This window comes from Ruditapes philippinarum, unplaced genomic scaffold, assembly GCF_026571515.1.
Source record: "Ruditapes philippinarum isolate M1 unplaced genomic scaffold, ASM2657151v2 ctg322_1_1_1_1, whole genome shotgun sequence".
Lineage (NCBI taxonomy): Eukaryota > Metazoa > Mollusca > Bivalvia > Venerida > Veneridae > Ruditapes > Ruditapes philippinarum.
In genome coordinates, this window is record NW_026857303.1 from 207,905 (window position 1) to 225,504 (window position 17,600).

Genomic DNA, 17,600 nt, shown 5'->3' on the forward strand with positions numbered 1-17,600 from the left:
CTTAATTCACAAAACTAAAACGAAAACACTCTTGAAATGAAGTTTACAGGACTAATTAATAGAAATTTATTTGAACAAATATTATGTCAAACCATGGATATTAAAACACCAAAGCAGTAGAGGTCATATGGCAACTTTCCGGCGTGGAGGGAGACATCAGGTATCCCGCCGTGCATTATATAGCAGAATCAGTAATGTATATACATGTGTGCGTGCGTGCGTTCGTTTGTGTGTCTCCATAATATACATAGTACTAGATGTAGGTAGATGTATGTCAAAGGGCATTGTAAATCAATTCGATTTTATAATCAAACATAATATCCTTTATCTTCAGTGTCCAGTTATGAACATTGGCTAAACACTACAGTATATTTTTCATGTTTTTTTTTCCTTCTAAATACCATTGCACATACTGACTAGAATGATTTGTGATCTTTGATTTATATATAGACTAATATGTAATTGTTTTGCATATTTGGCCTCACTGGTAAAATTAACTATACTTATTTATTTAGGTTGCAAGGAAAGTATGGTGGGGCAGACGGTACTTAAAACTGGCGAACTTGATGTCAAATCTCCTCCTAAGTCAACTTTAACACGAGGATGGCGACCTCCGGTACCTATATTCAATTTAATTTTTCACTCTTAAATTATATATATGATGTATATAAATAAGAACGTGTCCATCAATACAACAATAAACTAAATTTATTCGGTACACTTTTAAATGTGAACAGCCATAAAAAAAACGTTCAATATGCCATTGTTGTCTGTTGATGAAATTAAATAGCATTGTCTTAATTGTCCCTGCTTCAAACCCTGCTGTTTTTTGTGTGAAGAAACGGTTTCAGACTTTCTTTACGCGTTATCAGGGCTTACTAATTTTACGCAGATTTGTATGATGTAAGTAGGACGTTTTGTGTCAGATAACATGAGAGTCTTTGTATTAGTTATGAAACTACTAATATAGTGTTCAAGTTAGCGAGAATAATTACTGTATTTATAGAAAACAAAACTTGAATTTTCTGTTTATTATCTATTTTTTCTTCTTTTTTTTTACTAAATTTACAATTTGAAATACTTCCCCTTAAATTTGGTGCAGAAGAAGGAAGTCCGGCTAGACACCAGTGAAAATACGGAAATATGTTTCACTGCAGTGAAATAAATAATTTTTTACAGTGAAAATACGAAAAAATGAAAATACGCATTTTATATCTCAAAATTTTATTTATAAGTATATAATAAACATGTTTCTTTTTTTTAGCCGTGGAAGACTCGACGGGTTGATCTTGTTAGGGACGGAGAAATAATAGAATTAAGTATATACAAACAAAACTCTGACGATTTAGTTCGAACCTACCAGCTTACGAATATATCAGATATTACAATGGTGACGTCAAAAACTCACTTACATGCATTTGAAATTATTTCCGCGGGAGAATCACTTATTGTTATGTCCGGATCCACGGAGCTTGAGAGCAGGGACTGGATATGGACTTTGAGAAAACTATTCTGGCCGGATGCACTTGAACATATAGACACACACGGTGAAATTTCCTATTTATATTTCTGTTGTTTGTATCATTTGAAGAGAAGGCATGATTTCCGCTAACGGTTTCGTGAACTATTTTAAGAACTGTTAGTTGCTATGATAATAATAGTAATTTGTGGCCCTTTAAAGCTGCATGTTCCCAGATGAACCAAAATATTTCAAGGAAAAAAGTTAACTGAGATTTAAATTTTTTTTAAAGATTCAAGTGTCCATGTTATTTACGATTTATGACCGATTTTGCAGTATTTTCATCATATTTTTGCTGCGTTACTAACCCAGTAAGGGCCTTTCTTTTGCATATTTTGACCTGTTTTTTTTTGGTAATTTACATGTATTGTTGGTGCTGTTTGCATTGTGAAAATTATTTTCTTTGTTCACTTCACAATATTTTATTTTTAAATACATTTTCAAAATTTTCATGAAAATTAGCATGAATCTGGAGACGTGCTGCTTTCAAAATGCTTATCGTTTTGGTAATTTTCTGCTGTAAAAGAAATATTTTTCTTTTTTCGTTTTCTAAACACAGAATGATAAACAACGTTATAGTGAGCCGACTTGTATTACATGAAGGACAACAGTCCGTTCGTATACATTGACAACAAATGTCTCAATATTATTTTGTAGAAAATTGCATTATGTAATTCCTTTTCCCTTTCAGATAAGATATGTTTAAAGTTGATATTAAATGATGACACCAAGAAAATACGACTATCGGATGGGGTCTATGATCTTCGAGTAACTACAGTTTCCATAGTGATTAGTCATCTTCATAGAGGAGACAGTCGGGCCACACCTGTTGAGCCGTTTGATGAAAAAGAGGCAATAAAGTCAGTTAACCTGCCTTTAGTACACATTGCAAGATTCAAACTTGAGAAAGCTGATGGAAGAGTTCGCTTGATGATAGAAACCATTCCGTAAGTCCATTTGATTAACAATAATTAATGTGAATTTTAAGTACATATATAGCCACGCAGTTCCTTTCAAATATTTCAAAATCTTTGGATGAATGTTTGTTAGGTGTTTCTTTATAACACAAGTTGCTTGAACTATAAACTAATACGGCACGTAACAATGTTGGAAAATTGTCAGGTAGAATGGCAATTTTAGACAATGTGGTGTATTCATACAAGGTTATAAATGTGAAATTCGTAATATAATGCCCGTAACATATTTATGTTAAGAGAGGCGGTACACATATAATACGACTTACCAGTACTTTAATTTATGACTACGATATACTTTAGTTAGGAACTAAGGCATAACTAGTTTAGTGATAAACTACGGCTTACTTTAGTTCAGGGCGACGACATCCTTGAGTTCAGGACTGTCGCATACTTAGTTTAGGACTACAGCATATTTGACTTCAGCATAATGACAAACTTAAGTTAGGGACAAGAAATACTTTGGTTTAGAATTACGAAACACTTTAGTTTAGAAGTACGACATACTTTAGTTCAGGACCTCGACATACTTTTATTCAGGACCTCGAGATTTTTTAGTTCAGGACTACGACATACATTAACTCTGGACTTCAACTTACTTTAGTTCAGAACAACGACATACATAAGGTCAGGACCGCGACATACTTAAGTTCAGGACCTAGACGTATTTTAGTTTAGGACTACGACATACTTTAACTCTGGACTTCGACTTACTTTAGTTCAGAACAACGACATACATAAGGTCAGGACCGCGACATACTTAAGTTCAGGACCTAGACGTATTTTAGTTCAGGACTACGACATACTTTAACTCTGGACTTCGACTTACTTTAGTTCAGAACAACGACATACATAAGGTCAGGACCGCGACATACTTAAGTTCAGGACCTAGACGTATTTTAGTTCAGGACTACGACATACTTTAACTTAGTACCTCGAAGTACTTAGGTTCAGAAAAACGATATACTTTAGTTCAGAACTAAGACATACATTAGTGCAGAACTGCTACATCCTTTCGTTTAGGACCTCGACATACTTAAGTTCAGAACTACGACACGATTGAGATAAGAACTACGACATACTTTATTTCAGGAGGTCGACATACTTTAGATCAGGAGGTCGACATACTTTAGATCAGGAGGTCGACATACTTTAGTTCAGGATCTCGACATACTTTAGTTCAGAACTACGACACGATTGAGATAAGAACTACGACAATCATATACTTTATTTCAGGATCTCGACATACTTTAGATCAGGAGGTCGGCATACTTTAGTTCAGAACTACTTCATACTTTAGTTCAGAACTAAGACATACATTAGTTCAGGACCTCGACATACTTTAGTTCAGGACTCAGGACTACGACATACTTGACATACTTTAGTTCAGAACTACAACATACTTTAGTTAAGATCTACGACATAGTTAAATTAGTAGACATACTTTAATCATTCAGAATTTTAGGAACTATGACATATTTATGGTCTACGATATACTTTAGTTAGGCACAAGAACATACTTAAGTTCAGGACTACGACATAGGACTAGGATATACACATACTTTGGTAATGAGTAACGATGCACTTGTAATAAGTTAGGGCCTATGGTATAATTAAGTTAGAAACTTTGTCATACTTTAATTCATGAGTACGACATAAATCGTACCTTTTATAAAACGATATGACATTAGCGACTACTGTATATAACGTGTGTTTGCTAGGGACCTCAACATATTGTAAAGAAGCTACTTAAATTATCTCTGTCTGCCTATTTGAGTCACCAACAGTTTTGCCATCATCTTTGCACAACTGTATGTTATATTTGAGCTATCTTCCCATAGTCTTAAATTGAAAACTTTTATTTTAAAATCTAAAACAATGTTTGAATTTTAACGAAAACAATATTTAAAAAAATATATATATTCGTTAATGGAAAAGGTTGATCATTTTAGGGATTGATGTAGAATTTCAGGGCAGAACATATTAGTACATGTACATTGAAGTTAATTTCATATAACATATAGCCTCTGAACTATCTGATTTCAAGCATTGAGGTAGCATTGTTAATGTATTGTTTCCCGGACTATCTGAGTCAAAGTTAGTATGCGTCTAGGTGTGTACATTATTACGTCATCAACTGCTGATAGTCTGCCAATATCATTCATTCTCTAACATTGGTAATAGGTAATGCTTATTATAAACCTATTCATCTAAGAAATTCTTTAGAAAGTCTTTAGAAGTCTATATGAAACTTCAACAATTCTCTCTAACAAAGAAGAGAAAATGCAATAGACTTTGTATTTAAAAGAGAAGCTTATTATAAGTTATCCAAATTAAAACTTAACTTGAAAAATCTAACATCATGCACAGTTCTACAAGAAAACAAATAATTTTTGTTTGACTGAATGTTTTATTTTACGCTAGCAATAACGTTTACAGTAAATGTAGTAAATGTATGTACAATTGAAATAAATATCTGTGTTATGCAAATATGAATGATTGTTTATCCTTCTGAAATAAAGCACAATGTTCAGTATAGTATGATTAAATGCAGTGTCGTTGTAAATACATGAAATAACAAATAAGTAGATTTTAAAATTCCCTCATTTTGTGGTGTCCTATGGCAAGAAGTTTTATCAAAAAATCACTCACTTAGTTTATTGTATCAATGCTTTAGCTGGAGGGGGAAACAACAAAATAGACTTGTTTTGTACTAAATACTTCGATTTAGCGGTAGTGCCGATTTTCAAACTTTTGATATTCCTGTCTATACGACTGTTTGAAAACGATCGTAGATTTCATTACAAAATGTTGCGATTAGTATTCACTGTTTATATATTGCATATTTTTTTATCCTTGTTACAGTGAGAGTAAATACGGATCCAGCACTTTTGTATTTGAAGAGACGGAAGAAAGTAGCAATCTGACTGCAAAAGAAGCGTTAAACATCTTGAAGAGTTCAGTTTTTACCGCTACAAATAGTTTACATGACTGCATTGCAAGTTCAAAGTGGACTTTTGACGAACAGTCTTAAGGCGGAAAAATGAACGAAATATGTTATTGCCACATATGAGTGGTATTTTCTTTGTGGTATATTTAACGCAATTTGTTTATGTAAAATAAACCACTTTGTTATTTTGTTTCAAAAAGTTTGTTGTTATTTAAAATATTTGTTTATGTTTTGAGTTATAGTTTAAAAAATTGCTTTGTCACTGTCAATGCCATGCAAAAGAAAAACAAAACAAAAAACAACAACAGCAACAAAAAAGACACACCTTCCAGCTTTACTGATGGAACTGATCTTCATTTCGCCAAAATGAAAATGAGTTTTATACATATTGACCGCTGATTAAAAAAATAAATAATAAAATGCTCACAGGTTTTTAAAAAAAGTAAGGTATTGTCAAAGTCATGATTTTTAAGCTTCTTTTATATGTTTGTACATCTCAACGTTGCGAACACGTTCGATCTGCATCAGCTTTTGTGATAATGATCGGACGTGTTGATGATGTATTTTTTTTTTTTTTTCATTACTCGTGAAAGATAAACTTAAATGATTCATCATAGACAAGAGATATATACATATTTTAATCACTTTTGGTGAGAATTTACAAAATTCCGTTTAATGTTGGGCATGTATAATAGAACTTAATAATGCAGAAACAAGTCAATATTATATAATATCATTGGTTTGTTTATGATTTACACCTATTTAAACTGCGGTAAAGGTGACAGGAATGTTTCGCATTCCTGTATATTTTATTTATCACATATCAAAACATATCAGTATATTTAACAACAACCAGACACTGTGTCTGGCAATGGAAAAATCTTTATAAACTTCTAATTTAGACTTAGTCCGCACCGCAAAAAATATCACAAGGGACTGGTTTTTATAGCTATCGATTAATCGATAAAAATCCGATAACACAATTACCACCTTGCATAGTTTAATCATTAAAGTACTACAATAAATGTATTGTATCGTAATCTGAGGTTAACCAACCAAGCCATTTAACCCCTTAAACCCCTAGACGTAGTTTTAATGTCTTTTCCCTATGCTATCGTCTGTCTCTTTAAACTCTCGCGCAAAAGCGGAAGTCAGTGAAATGTAAACAAGAAAAATCAAAATAACGAACTATCCTATTGCATTTTGCACATGTGGTTAACGTTAGAAAATATTTTATTGTTATACGTTATATAAACAACATGTTTTTCGAACGTTTCTGACTAATTATTCATTTCAAATTTCGAGAGACGGATGTCAGTATTGTAAAAACAAATATTTCTCAAACATGCGAAGGTTTACACCTATGTTTGTTACACATCAGTTAAAGTCTTCTGAGTGAAGGATGACTTATGTGGAGTTTTAAATAGGAGCGTTATTTCAAATTTCGGTTTTTATTATTTCAACAATGTGGATTTGATTAAGTCTTTGAAGCAGTCGTTAACGTTTCAATTGCGAGAGGATGTTCTTGTTTCAGGAGTACGGACTGGATCGGACCTTCAACACTCCATCAGTGCCATGTCTCCGGACTTACCGCACGGGTTTGTTATTTGTTTTAATGACATGCAAAGTATTATCATTTTTTTATTTTGTAATTATAAGATTCTAATAATTGAAAATGAAAATCGTTTTGTGTGCAACACATTTTTTATTTTGTACAACATTTTGTTATAAGTTGAGCGTTACAGTACCTATTAATTAGCTACTCGGCCGATAGTACAACATTGCGTTTTTGATTATTTTGCATGATAACTTTTTTCCAGATATATAATTTATAAACATTTCTTTAAAGAATGGTTATGGCTGCTGCATGCATATGCACTATGCAGCTCTCGGAGAGTTTCATGCAGCTACGAAGATATTATAATCTGTAATCCAGCTGTCAAAGTAAATGAGAAAAAGTGCCACTTTGCTCTAGGAGAATGCCGATTCAATGTTTAATATCAAAGTGTACACAGATGTTTTATTTGTTTCATAATATGCTGAGAAAAAGTACAACAGTGTGTGTTATAGAGAGGGGGAGGGGGTGGGGATGTAACAACGAGAGTGCTCTAATATTTCAAACAGAAAGACCCTGCTGTTACATTATATAATTATGACATCTTATGTCAATTTTTATTTAACCTTTAAGCTACATAACTTGAATAGCTAATTTGGGGTAGCCCATTCAAATGTCAAATGATATCAATGTGAAAAAAGAAATTCTCGATCCGGGTTCGATTCCCGGACGGTGCTGGTCACTTTCGTTGTGATTGGTCATAAAATCCTTTCTACAGTTGTTAGCACCGTACCACTGCTCTGGCAGAAGTAACCAGTTCCTTGCGAAGATGAACTAGTACTGGTTATCTGCTTGTCAGTCTGCCCGGGACTGAACGGTTGCATACTGATAAGGAGGTTAAACTACCAACCCCACTATATATGAGCCGCGTCACGACAAAACCAATCAGGATCCATGCTGTTCCCTTACAGACCCTATTACAAGTAGAGAAACTGATAGCGAACAGCATGGATCCTGATCAGACTGCGCAGGCTGGTCTGGATCCATGCTGGTCGCAAACGCACTATGTTGGTTTTGTCATGACGCGGCTCATATATAGAATCGTTTGTAACTATACTTTTCTCAAAGGGTAATCACCTTCAGTCCCAGCTAACTAACAGTTAAATATATAATTTCATTTATGTGTTTGAATTATTTAATTTGATATTTGCGATTAAAAAAAATACATACATATAAAACAGTATGTTTAAACATACAATACAATATAGTTTAATCAGCATTAAAGATTATAGAAATACAATGTTTTAGCATACAAAGTATTCATATATAAAGAGAACATGGTTTACAGAAAAATCTTTATGCATTAATACTTGAAGACAATTTACTTTAAATACAAGAAGAAGGATTTATCATTTAAAATATGAATTGAACTAGCTATAAATTCAGCAACATAAGCTACATAAAATGATTTGATCATCTGTCATATCATATCATGATCGGCGGACCGTAACTGGTCTTGTTAACTTGTTTGTAAACCAATTAATTGTTTGATACGGTTTCATTGTTGTAAGAGTAATTACAATCAAGATAGAGTAATTAATTAATAATTGATTTATCTCTGTGACGCAAACATTATTATTACGTAAATGATTGTAAGCATTAAAACATATTTGTTTATATATCATATCAGTTAAATATGTTTTATGTAAAAGTATCTATTATAATAGACGAGGATGAACAGAAATAATCTACATTTTTAAACATATAGTGCTGTGAGAAACAGACTATTTGATTTAACTTGTATCCCCCATAAATCCAAATCCGTAACATTGCAATATTTTTAAGATAAATTTAGCTCCTATCTTATTTTAACGAGGGCTGTATTTACATTAAGCCGTGTGTAACGCGGATATGCTTTAAAATAAAGTAATTTATTACCAGCTTTACAGAATCAAAAAAATCTATATCCGCCTTGCCCAAGTACAGTTTAAAACAACATTCACAGAAAAATGGCTTAAAAAAGTTTTTTGATATGGCTGAATTTCATACCATCTTAAGCTTTGAATATAACTACTTTTATTAAGGGGATTGGTGGCCTAGCGGTTAAGGTGTTTTCTGTCAACCCATGGATTCGAGCCCTAGTCGGGTCACGACCATGTCACCAGTACTGGTTGGTTCCATAAAGCAGACTCGATAAGTGATTAATATAAGTTGTAAGAAACTTGATTCGCAATGGAGCTTAAATAAATGTGTTTAAACCAAAACCAAAATGAGAAATCACGGATATGAAAGTGATCATACACACCTACTTTAACTTTATCAAAAGTTGAAATTGCCAACCCTACGGCAAAAGATAACAATCTTTTTATAAAGAACATAATTTTTGTTAACCACATATTGAGATTTTATGACGAGTTATGTTAAGAACCTTCAATAATGCAATAAAATGAAATTTTTATACATCAAAGTAGCTAAGAATCAATAAAAATTATGCAATTTTCAAATAAAAGGAACAATTAATAAACGCAAGATAGACACACAGATTTTTTTTAAGACGAACGTTTACATACATGTAACTATAAACACAATATAGTTATTATTCTTAAAGAAATAAAGAAAAATAACCAAAAAATCGTGTTGAAACTTAAAGTAGAACTCGTTTTGTCTCATTCACCGTAGAAAGCAAAACTTTAACTCGTTTTATCACATTTATTTTAACATAATCAATGTTAATCTTTTTACATTTCCGTTTTTTTATTCACGTGCAATCTATGTCAACCCAGTGGATTAAAATGGTTCAAAAATGGGATTTTATAAAATTAAATTAAATAATATTTTACTAGGAATAAGTAATACTTATTTTTATTGGGCAATTACCAAATTCGATATTTTTTAATTTAATGGATGGTCCTATATCAGGAGATAATTACACACAACTTGATAATTATACACTTAATAGATAGATAATTAGTAATTAAATAGATAATTAAATAGTATGTAATTAGTATTGCTAAATTTTAAAGAGGAGCTGTGTTTGGATTGGAATATATAATTCGTAAAAAAGATGGATGGATTTATAAGTTTTCAATATCTTGAAAGATATACATAAAATATATACAATCTAGTTTCATCACCAAATTTGAGGACGGAAGCAAATATCTGAGTGTAATTATTTTATCGAGTTTAGAAAATTTTTGAAAGGTAAAAATTGTTTAAATTGTTTTAGTATAAATATCATATATGACATAAAGTGTTTTGTTTTAGATTTTATATATGTAGTATGTAAAGTTTATTATAGTCCTAGTTCACCTTTAGTGTGTCATATTCTGAAAGTGTCAAATTGAATATACAAGACAATTTCAGAATATATTGAATCTTCTTCAGCAAAAAAATATGACACGTGCACACGTCATGCCGTGTATTCTCGCGTGAATCACGCACACATTGACAACATTCTACATCAGTTAAAAAAAAGAAAGAAAATCAACAACTATGGTCAAAAGTTAAACATGTTTCTTGAGAAATCACTAAAATACTTACATTGTTTATTGGATAACATTGGGAAAAAAGGTACAGACGGTTCGATTTTTTTTTTTCAGTTTGGTTTTACGTACTAAGATGACCTTTTGTAATTGATTTTTTTTTTTTTAGAGTTTAAAACATATATTTGAATAAAGTGAAGTAAATAAGTTCCGTGCATCTTGCCTATGGGTGACATATGTTAACCTTAACCAAAACTATACATCAAAATAACTGAAATGTTTCATTTACATTCAGATAACGTATTTTGGTTTAAATAAGGTGTGTTTTGCCAAATCAATTGAACATCAACAACAACAACAACAACTTTTTAGCGGTATTTGCACATTTTTTTCCGGATATTTGACCTACGTTTTGAATGCCGTCAGCGTGATGTACTGAAACCAACCGGTGTATTTAAAATTCCTTTAAAACATCAAAACATAAACAATATGTAAATAATATAAATTTTTTATTTGTTTATTTATGTATAATATATGTATGTATCAGATTGATATTGATATGAGAAGTATGTATGTGAGAGATAGTACCATTTACAGTAACTGATACGAGGACTCATATATTTGCTGTATTTTATCTGATAACTGTGTTTAATATTCTAAATTTACGACAAACCCGCTGACCTTTCTTTCTTATTGTACAGAATGATTTATCCATTTTTTCCCTTACCGTTTTTCACCCAAACGTCTTTGAACATTAAAAATGAATATAAATATTTTGATGAAAATCAGGTAAATTTGTTTTCTTTAATAAAAAAGTTTTTTTTTAAATAAGTGCGCGATTCTAAACTGGTTTAATCCGTATGAACAAGGCCTTAGATCATATGCTGACCAAATTAATCTTTGTTATAATCATGTAAACGAGGCCTTATATCATCCTAGTACAGGGACTAGATAACGAGCGGTGAAGTTCAATGGTTACAAACGAGACATCTCGAATAGATACACAATATAACTGGATCAACACTGGACCAAATTGTTCTTCTCTTATCAGTGTGATACTAATTAAGATGCGACAAATTGTTTACGTAAAATTTTTATTGTTTCTTTAAACATACAGCAAAGTGATGCGAGAAAAAAATAGAACTTTGTTTTAACGTTTAGCTAAGCAATTTATATAGTGATGTTGTAATTTAAAATATTATTAGGGAAATAATTTTGCTTTCGTTTTTTCACTACTAGATTCATTTCGGAGGAGAAAAAGTGTATCAGCGTCGCACGTACGGACGTACAAGATGATTGAAGGTGGGATAGAATATTCGGGCTACATAGACATCAAACAGCCTCCAAAAATTAAAGGCAGGAAACTCAAAGTAAGTATTTATCTATTTTATTATGTATGAATTCTTTAATTATATAATAAACCACTTTTATTGGAAGCATATTTTATTGGTTGGTATTTATTGGTTATCTGTTATAAAATAGAAGAGAAGTAATACTTTGTTCTAAGACTAGGATTTTGTTTTTTTTACTATCATTAAGTAAAAAATAACACATGTTTCTTGCTATGAAAAAATCTATGCTATACAAATGCTCAAAGTTTGGCATTTGTTACGTTCCTAAAAAAAATCAGAGTAAAGAAAAAATGAACAATTAAATTGTCAGAACGATTTTTCTTCTCGAATTAAACCTCTTTAACCGGATTCCGTTTCTTTTGTACTCATTTCACTGTAATTTTGTGGGCTTGTTTTTACAATTCGGCAACATCTGTTAGATCATTTAAAATTTAAGCAAGAAATTAGATATGACATTCACATAACATAACCTCATAGAAAGTTTCCAGAAGGGGATTAGCAGCACGGTGCAAAGTTTGTTATGATTTCGTTTCCTTGTAGCATGCATATTTATTTTAACCGATAAACGTTTGATCTCTAATGCTAAATTCTGTCCGACCATGGTTTCTTTATGTATTAAGTGTCAAAGTGTTATAGTAAATGAGTTAGTTATTCGGCATTTAGAAAATGGACACTCTTGAATATGTCGATATAAATACATATTCAATGTGAAATAGGGTCATTCTACTAAAGAAATTTCTATCGTTTGTATTGATAATGCAAAGTGGATTGAAATATTAATTACGCAAATTCCAAAATATTAACATATCATTTGAAACTATTGTTAGTCTATCATATTTTTTTAACAATATATAAGATGAGATCAAGTTTAATTACAATGTGTCAGTTACCGATATTACAATAGCCATTGATTTACCATTTTATCTTCAACTGACCCAATACCCCGATTAACTGAACTTTGTAGATGCAGTTTTATCGATGATTTCAATTAAAACGAGATAAATGTTTAATTCTCAATTATGAACGTGTTGCTGAATTTCTATCATGTGACCGTATATCAAGGTGATATCATGTACATTTTGCACTCATTAGTGATATGCACAGCGCAATAATGTTTAATTTACACTCGAATATCATTATAAAAACATGCGTTATCCTTTCTAATATTATTTTGTATTACATCTAGGCTTCATATAACATAAATTCTATATCTTTTTTCTCTTTTTCAGTCATGGAAGAAAAAATGGGTAATTGTCCACGAGATGTCTATTCGATCTGCCGGCAGGTCTGCTGCAAAAGTCGACGTGTACTCCGACGAGAAGACAGCCAAAAATTCACCAGCGGATAAGCAAACGTTCATCCTAGAATTTGTTACAGACATCCGCTCTGCTAAATCCAAGACGCATTCCCATGCTTTCGAAATCGTGGAAAGAGACCCTGTCCTTCTATTGGCAGGGTCGACGGAGTTAGATACCCAGTCGTGGATGTCAACATTTAAAAAGATCTTCTTCCCAGAGCAAGAGGAAAACGGTACGTCAACATTCCTTGATAGAAATAGACTTTAACCTACTAAATTTATTTGGCAAGAAATGTTGGAGTAGTTCTTGTTTTACTATTCATATAGGCAATAGACATTTTTTCTTACATATGGTGAAAAATAAAACCTATCTAATAACTTTTTTATAAAGACATGTAACATTTATAACTCAGTATTAAATACAATGCCATTAAGTGTTACGAATGATTAATTTTTATACCCCTTGTTTTACAGATATGTTCCCCGTCACAATTGTACCCAATGAACATGCTGCGAGGTTATCATTAGCAGGGCTGTACTCTATGACCGTTAACCCGGAAGTAATCGCCATAGTCAGCAAGGAGAAGAACTCCTATGAATGGTCTCTCAACATGCTTAAAAGATTTCATCTGGTGAAAGATACTGAAAACCCTACTATTGAAATTCTTAGCATCGAATGTGGACCGTAAGTAGTTACCTATTTTCATATAAGATCTCCCATTTTTTAAACAAATTCTTACGCAAGTAGTAAATCTTGGATCAGTAAACATGTATTTAGCATTTTCATTTTTATCTCCTGTTCTAAAATACGAATGTTTTAACCAAGAGAAATAGCATAATATAGTATTAAAAAGTGTCAGGCGTGTTAAGCATGCTATTATGATGCTTTTGGCTGAATTTCTGTTTTTAGACAAATATCGTGAATGTACTCTGTAGTTAATTTGTCGCCTTTACCTTTCAGAAAATCAGAGTGTGGTGAGGCTATTTTCCAGTTCAGTTCTGACCATGTCACTAAGATACTAGCTTCAATAAAAGCAAACATTTTTATAGCGTTAAATCGCAAGAAAGCTGAGAAACATGACAAAAACAGCCCAACCAATGACATGACAGAACGTTTGTCTGTCAAAAGCAACACCGGAAGTATTGACAGCGCATGTCGCACAAGAAGTTCTACATCCGGTAGCATGGAACAACGTTATAAGGACCTCCTAGAAACATCAGCAAATAATCAAACAAAACCATTACATTCACCGAACTCTGACAATAGCATGGATAGTGAAACCACAGGTGACGTGAATGATTTAAAACGGAAACATAGACCAAGTGTTACTTTTGAAACACCAGTTATAAATGAATGCACGTCAACAGATGACCTTCTTTCCTCTCCCGTTGAAGTTAAAGACGAAGACAAAACGTCTGACTACAACACAGTCGAATTTCATCTTCCTAAAAGTACTCCACAAGTTGGTAACATAATATCGACTTTTACAGTTGCCAAGCCTGGCTATAAAACAAAAGTTCTTTTGGATGAGAATGGTTACAGTCACGTGGACATACAGAGCTCAAAACCAGTTTTCTCAGACGATAAAACCAGATCATTGTCAAACATGTCTTCTCATTCTTCCGTGTCATGTCGCTCCGCGTCTGTTGGATCTAGAGACTCTGGTATATTGTATACTGCAGTAGACAAAGCTGCCAAGTTTGAGCGCGGAATAGCTACAAATCGATCAACGAATTCCTTCGATAGTGCCGTTTCCACATCAACTGTCGACATGAAACAATCATGTCCGATTGATACAAATGCAGCAAATTTGACGGTTGAAATCCAAGAAATAGAAGTTACTCATGAAGAGTTTAAGAATGGACGTTTGGACACGGATAGTAAAACAATGGAGGTAAATGATAACGGGATATATCAAGATGTTTCCATAGAGGAAAACAAATGTGAGGATAAAAACAATGGAGAAAATGCATATGCTCGAGCTAATCCTAAACTAAGGAAGTGTAACTCAGCAGGTGACTTTAAAGCTGAAGAAAAAGAAAATGAGTATGAAGACTTGGATAATTTTCGAAAGGGCAAAAAGAATCTAATAAAACATCTTGGAATGGATCCAACAGTAGATCCAAAATCTGTTCCACCGTCACTTCCGGAAAGACCATCATCTTATAAAATGAAACGGAAGTTCAATACCGGTGATAAGAAACTTTTCACACTTCCGTTTACAAAAAATAAAAACAGGAAACAGAAAGAAAGAACGATAAGTCTGTCTTCATCCAGCGATTCGGATTCGGAGAGCACAAGAGGCAGTACTAAAACTGATGAGATGGCCGTTAAAGTATGGCCGCTAGGAAATAAATCAGTTATTGCTGGAAACGAGGATTTGTATCAACCAATCGCCATTGAGAGATTTTTGAAAGACAATGATGGTATGTCCGTTCCTCAGAAGCGGGAAAGAAGCAGCTCGCTCAATTTGAATATGTCGTCTGCTATGAAGCGTCCCACAGCAAGCCACGTGCGCAATTCAGAACCAGTCGATAGGAGAAACACATTATGGAAGCATAACAGGAACGTTTCTATGCAAGTTGATATGTTAAACAGAACAAATAATTCATTGGGTTTGAAACAAAATTTTGACATGTCTTTACAGCCGGGATTGTTTGGTCGTATCGGCGATAATAGTAGTGACAGCATCGACATGGAATTTGCTGATGACGAACCTATATACGCTGAAGTCGGACCTACGACAAAGTCGTCGTCTGGCGATATTGAAAATCCTTTTCCTGATCTTACAGTTTGGACGCCAGCAAATATTAGTGACGTGGCTGAGGTTACAGAACTTGATGAAACCAAGTATGAAAATGACGAGTCGATGCAGTCGTTGAATAACGCCGACAAAGGTGATATGTTGAATCAAGGTTTTGTAATTGACGATGAAATGAAAAGCTGTGATAAATGTGATAATGAAAGTATGTTGATAGATTTATCAGAGATAAACCCTGCTCATAACGGTAACTCTACAAAAACGGCCATAGATATTTTCAATATGGGTATGGGGACAAGCCTGTTAGAGACATCAACTTTAACACAAGGACATGCAGAAGTCTCAAATTCAAATGGGGCTGTGAATTTTATAGACATTTTTCATATGGGATGCGGAACACCTCTACCTTCTAGTAGTAGTGATTTACTGAACAAAAGTGTAATGCCTGTAATATCAGGGACAATAACAAATCCATCTAACTCATTGACAATGCAATCAGAAGCAACTGTTACATCATCAAACGCTCAAGCACATGAAAGTATATACATGGATATGAATTCCTGTAAAAATGAAAGCATTTACGTATTGCCGTCTTCATTAAAACGATAAACCATATAAATATATATTGCAATTAAGAAATTGTAATACTTATAATACACAATGCCATAAATGTGTTTTAGTTTGTAAATACTTATTATAGAATTGTAACTATTTATTTCTAAGTTTGAATAATTTTCAATGATTTTAAGTGTTCAATCATGTAACATTGTACAAATGTTTATGGCAGGTATCGCATGAACTGTTATCAATGTTGTATATATATTTCTAGTTGAACAAATTCATGCATTGAATGCACAAATATGAGTTGTATAAATGAAATGAATGAGATTAATGTACATAATTTTGTGCAATATACATGTTGTTTACCATTGTTACGCATTGTTTACGATTTGTTAAGAGAACTAATAAAAATCAACTTAACTCTAATCGACTTTTATCTTTTTCGTTCCTTATAACCTCAAAGTTAGGACAGATATCTCAAATATCTCATTTGCATGTCACAAATATCTACTAATATTGCTCTTGTTTACGTACACATTATTTTCAAACATATGATTCACCAGTTAAAACAATTATAGTTTTGTACGATTATGTCGGTGGTTTGGTTGTAATGGCTGTAATTCGTATTACATAATGAAGATGTTCTGTCCATTTCGCACCGATCCATCGATATATGCTTTGTTGCAAAAGAAAGTTTGCTCTTAGTTTCTTGGGATTTTTTTTATACATATTTATATACATGTACAAAATAGTGGCATATTTTGCATCAAAACTTACAGAAAAGTATTGACCATAATTATAATGGTTTAATTGGAACTGAAATTTGATAATTATCAACATTTTGTAATTCTTGTAAATAGAAAAAGTTGCAAAATTTTGGTTTTTAACGCTTTTATGTCTCGTTACGTGACCATTAATCAGTGTCTGTTGCGTTTGTCTCATAAACGTATCAACGAAAGTGTTCGTGACTGTATGGGCCTGGCGTAGCGCCATATGAACTTTGGTTTGAAGATATTCCGTTCACATATTCAAGTATTGAAGGCCAAAAATGCATTTACAAAGCCAAAAATGCATTTTCAAAGCCAAAACGCATTTACAAAAAAAAAATGTTTTTGATACCTCGGCTATTTACAGGGATAATAATCAAA

General features: G+C 32.6%; 2 protein-coding genes across 6 annotated transcripts; both read left to right on the forward strand.

Annotated features, from left to right (window-relative positions):
* The first annotated feature begins 522 nt into the window (after positions 1-522).
* LOC132749313 (uncharacterized) lies at positions 523-5,582 on the forward strand. The gene is made up of 4 exons (XM_060739036.1): positions 523-616; positions 1,265-1,547; positions 2,211-2,466; positions 5,359-5,582. Exons 1-4 carry the CDS (start codon positions 530-532, stop codon positions 5,525-5,527), a joined length of 795 nt encoding a protein of 264 aa, XP_060595019.1. The 5' UTR covers positions 523-529; the 3' UTR covers positions 5,528-5,582.
* Positions 5,583-6,613: 1,031 nt separating this feature from the next.
* On the forward strand, positions 6,614-16,876 carry LOC132749325 (serine-rich adhesin for platelets-like). 5 transcript variants are annotated; one of them, XM_060739052.1, is made up of 5 exons: positions 6,614-7,041; positions 11,720-11,850; positions 13,062-13,362; positions 13,604-13,814; positions 14,091-16,876. In XM_060739052.1, the coding sequence occupies exons 1-5, from the start codon at positions 6,963-6,965 to the stop codon at positions 16,498-16,500; spliced, it is 3,132 nt and encodes a 1,043-aa protein (XP_060595035.1). In that variant the 5' UTR covers positions 6,614-6,962; the 3' UTR covers positions 16,501-16,876. The 5 variants fall into 5 exon arrangements, with proteins under 5 accessions (XP_060595035.1, XP_060595038.1, XP_060595036.1 ...); XM_060739055.1 differs by lacking the exon at positions 6,614-7,041 and adding an exon at positions 9,606-10,199; XM_060739053.1 differs by lacking the exon at positions 6,614-7,041 and adding an exon at positions 10,273-10,568.
* The last annotated feature ends 724 nt before the right edge of the window (positions 16,877-17,600 follow it).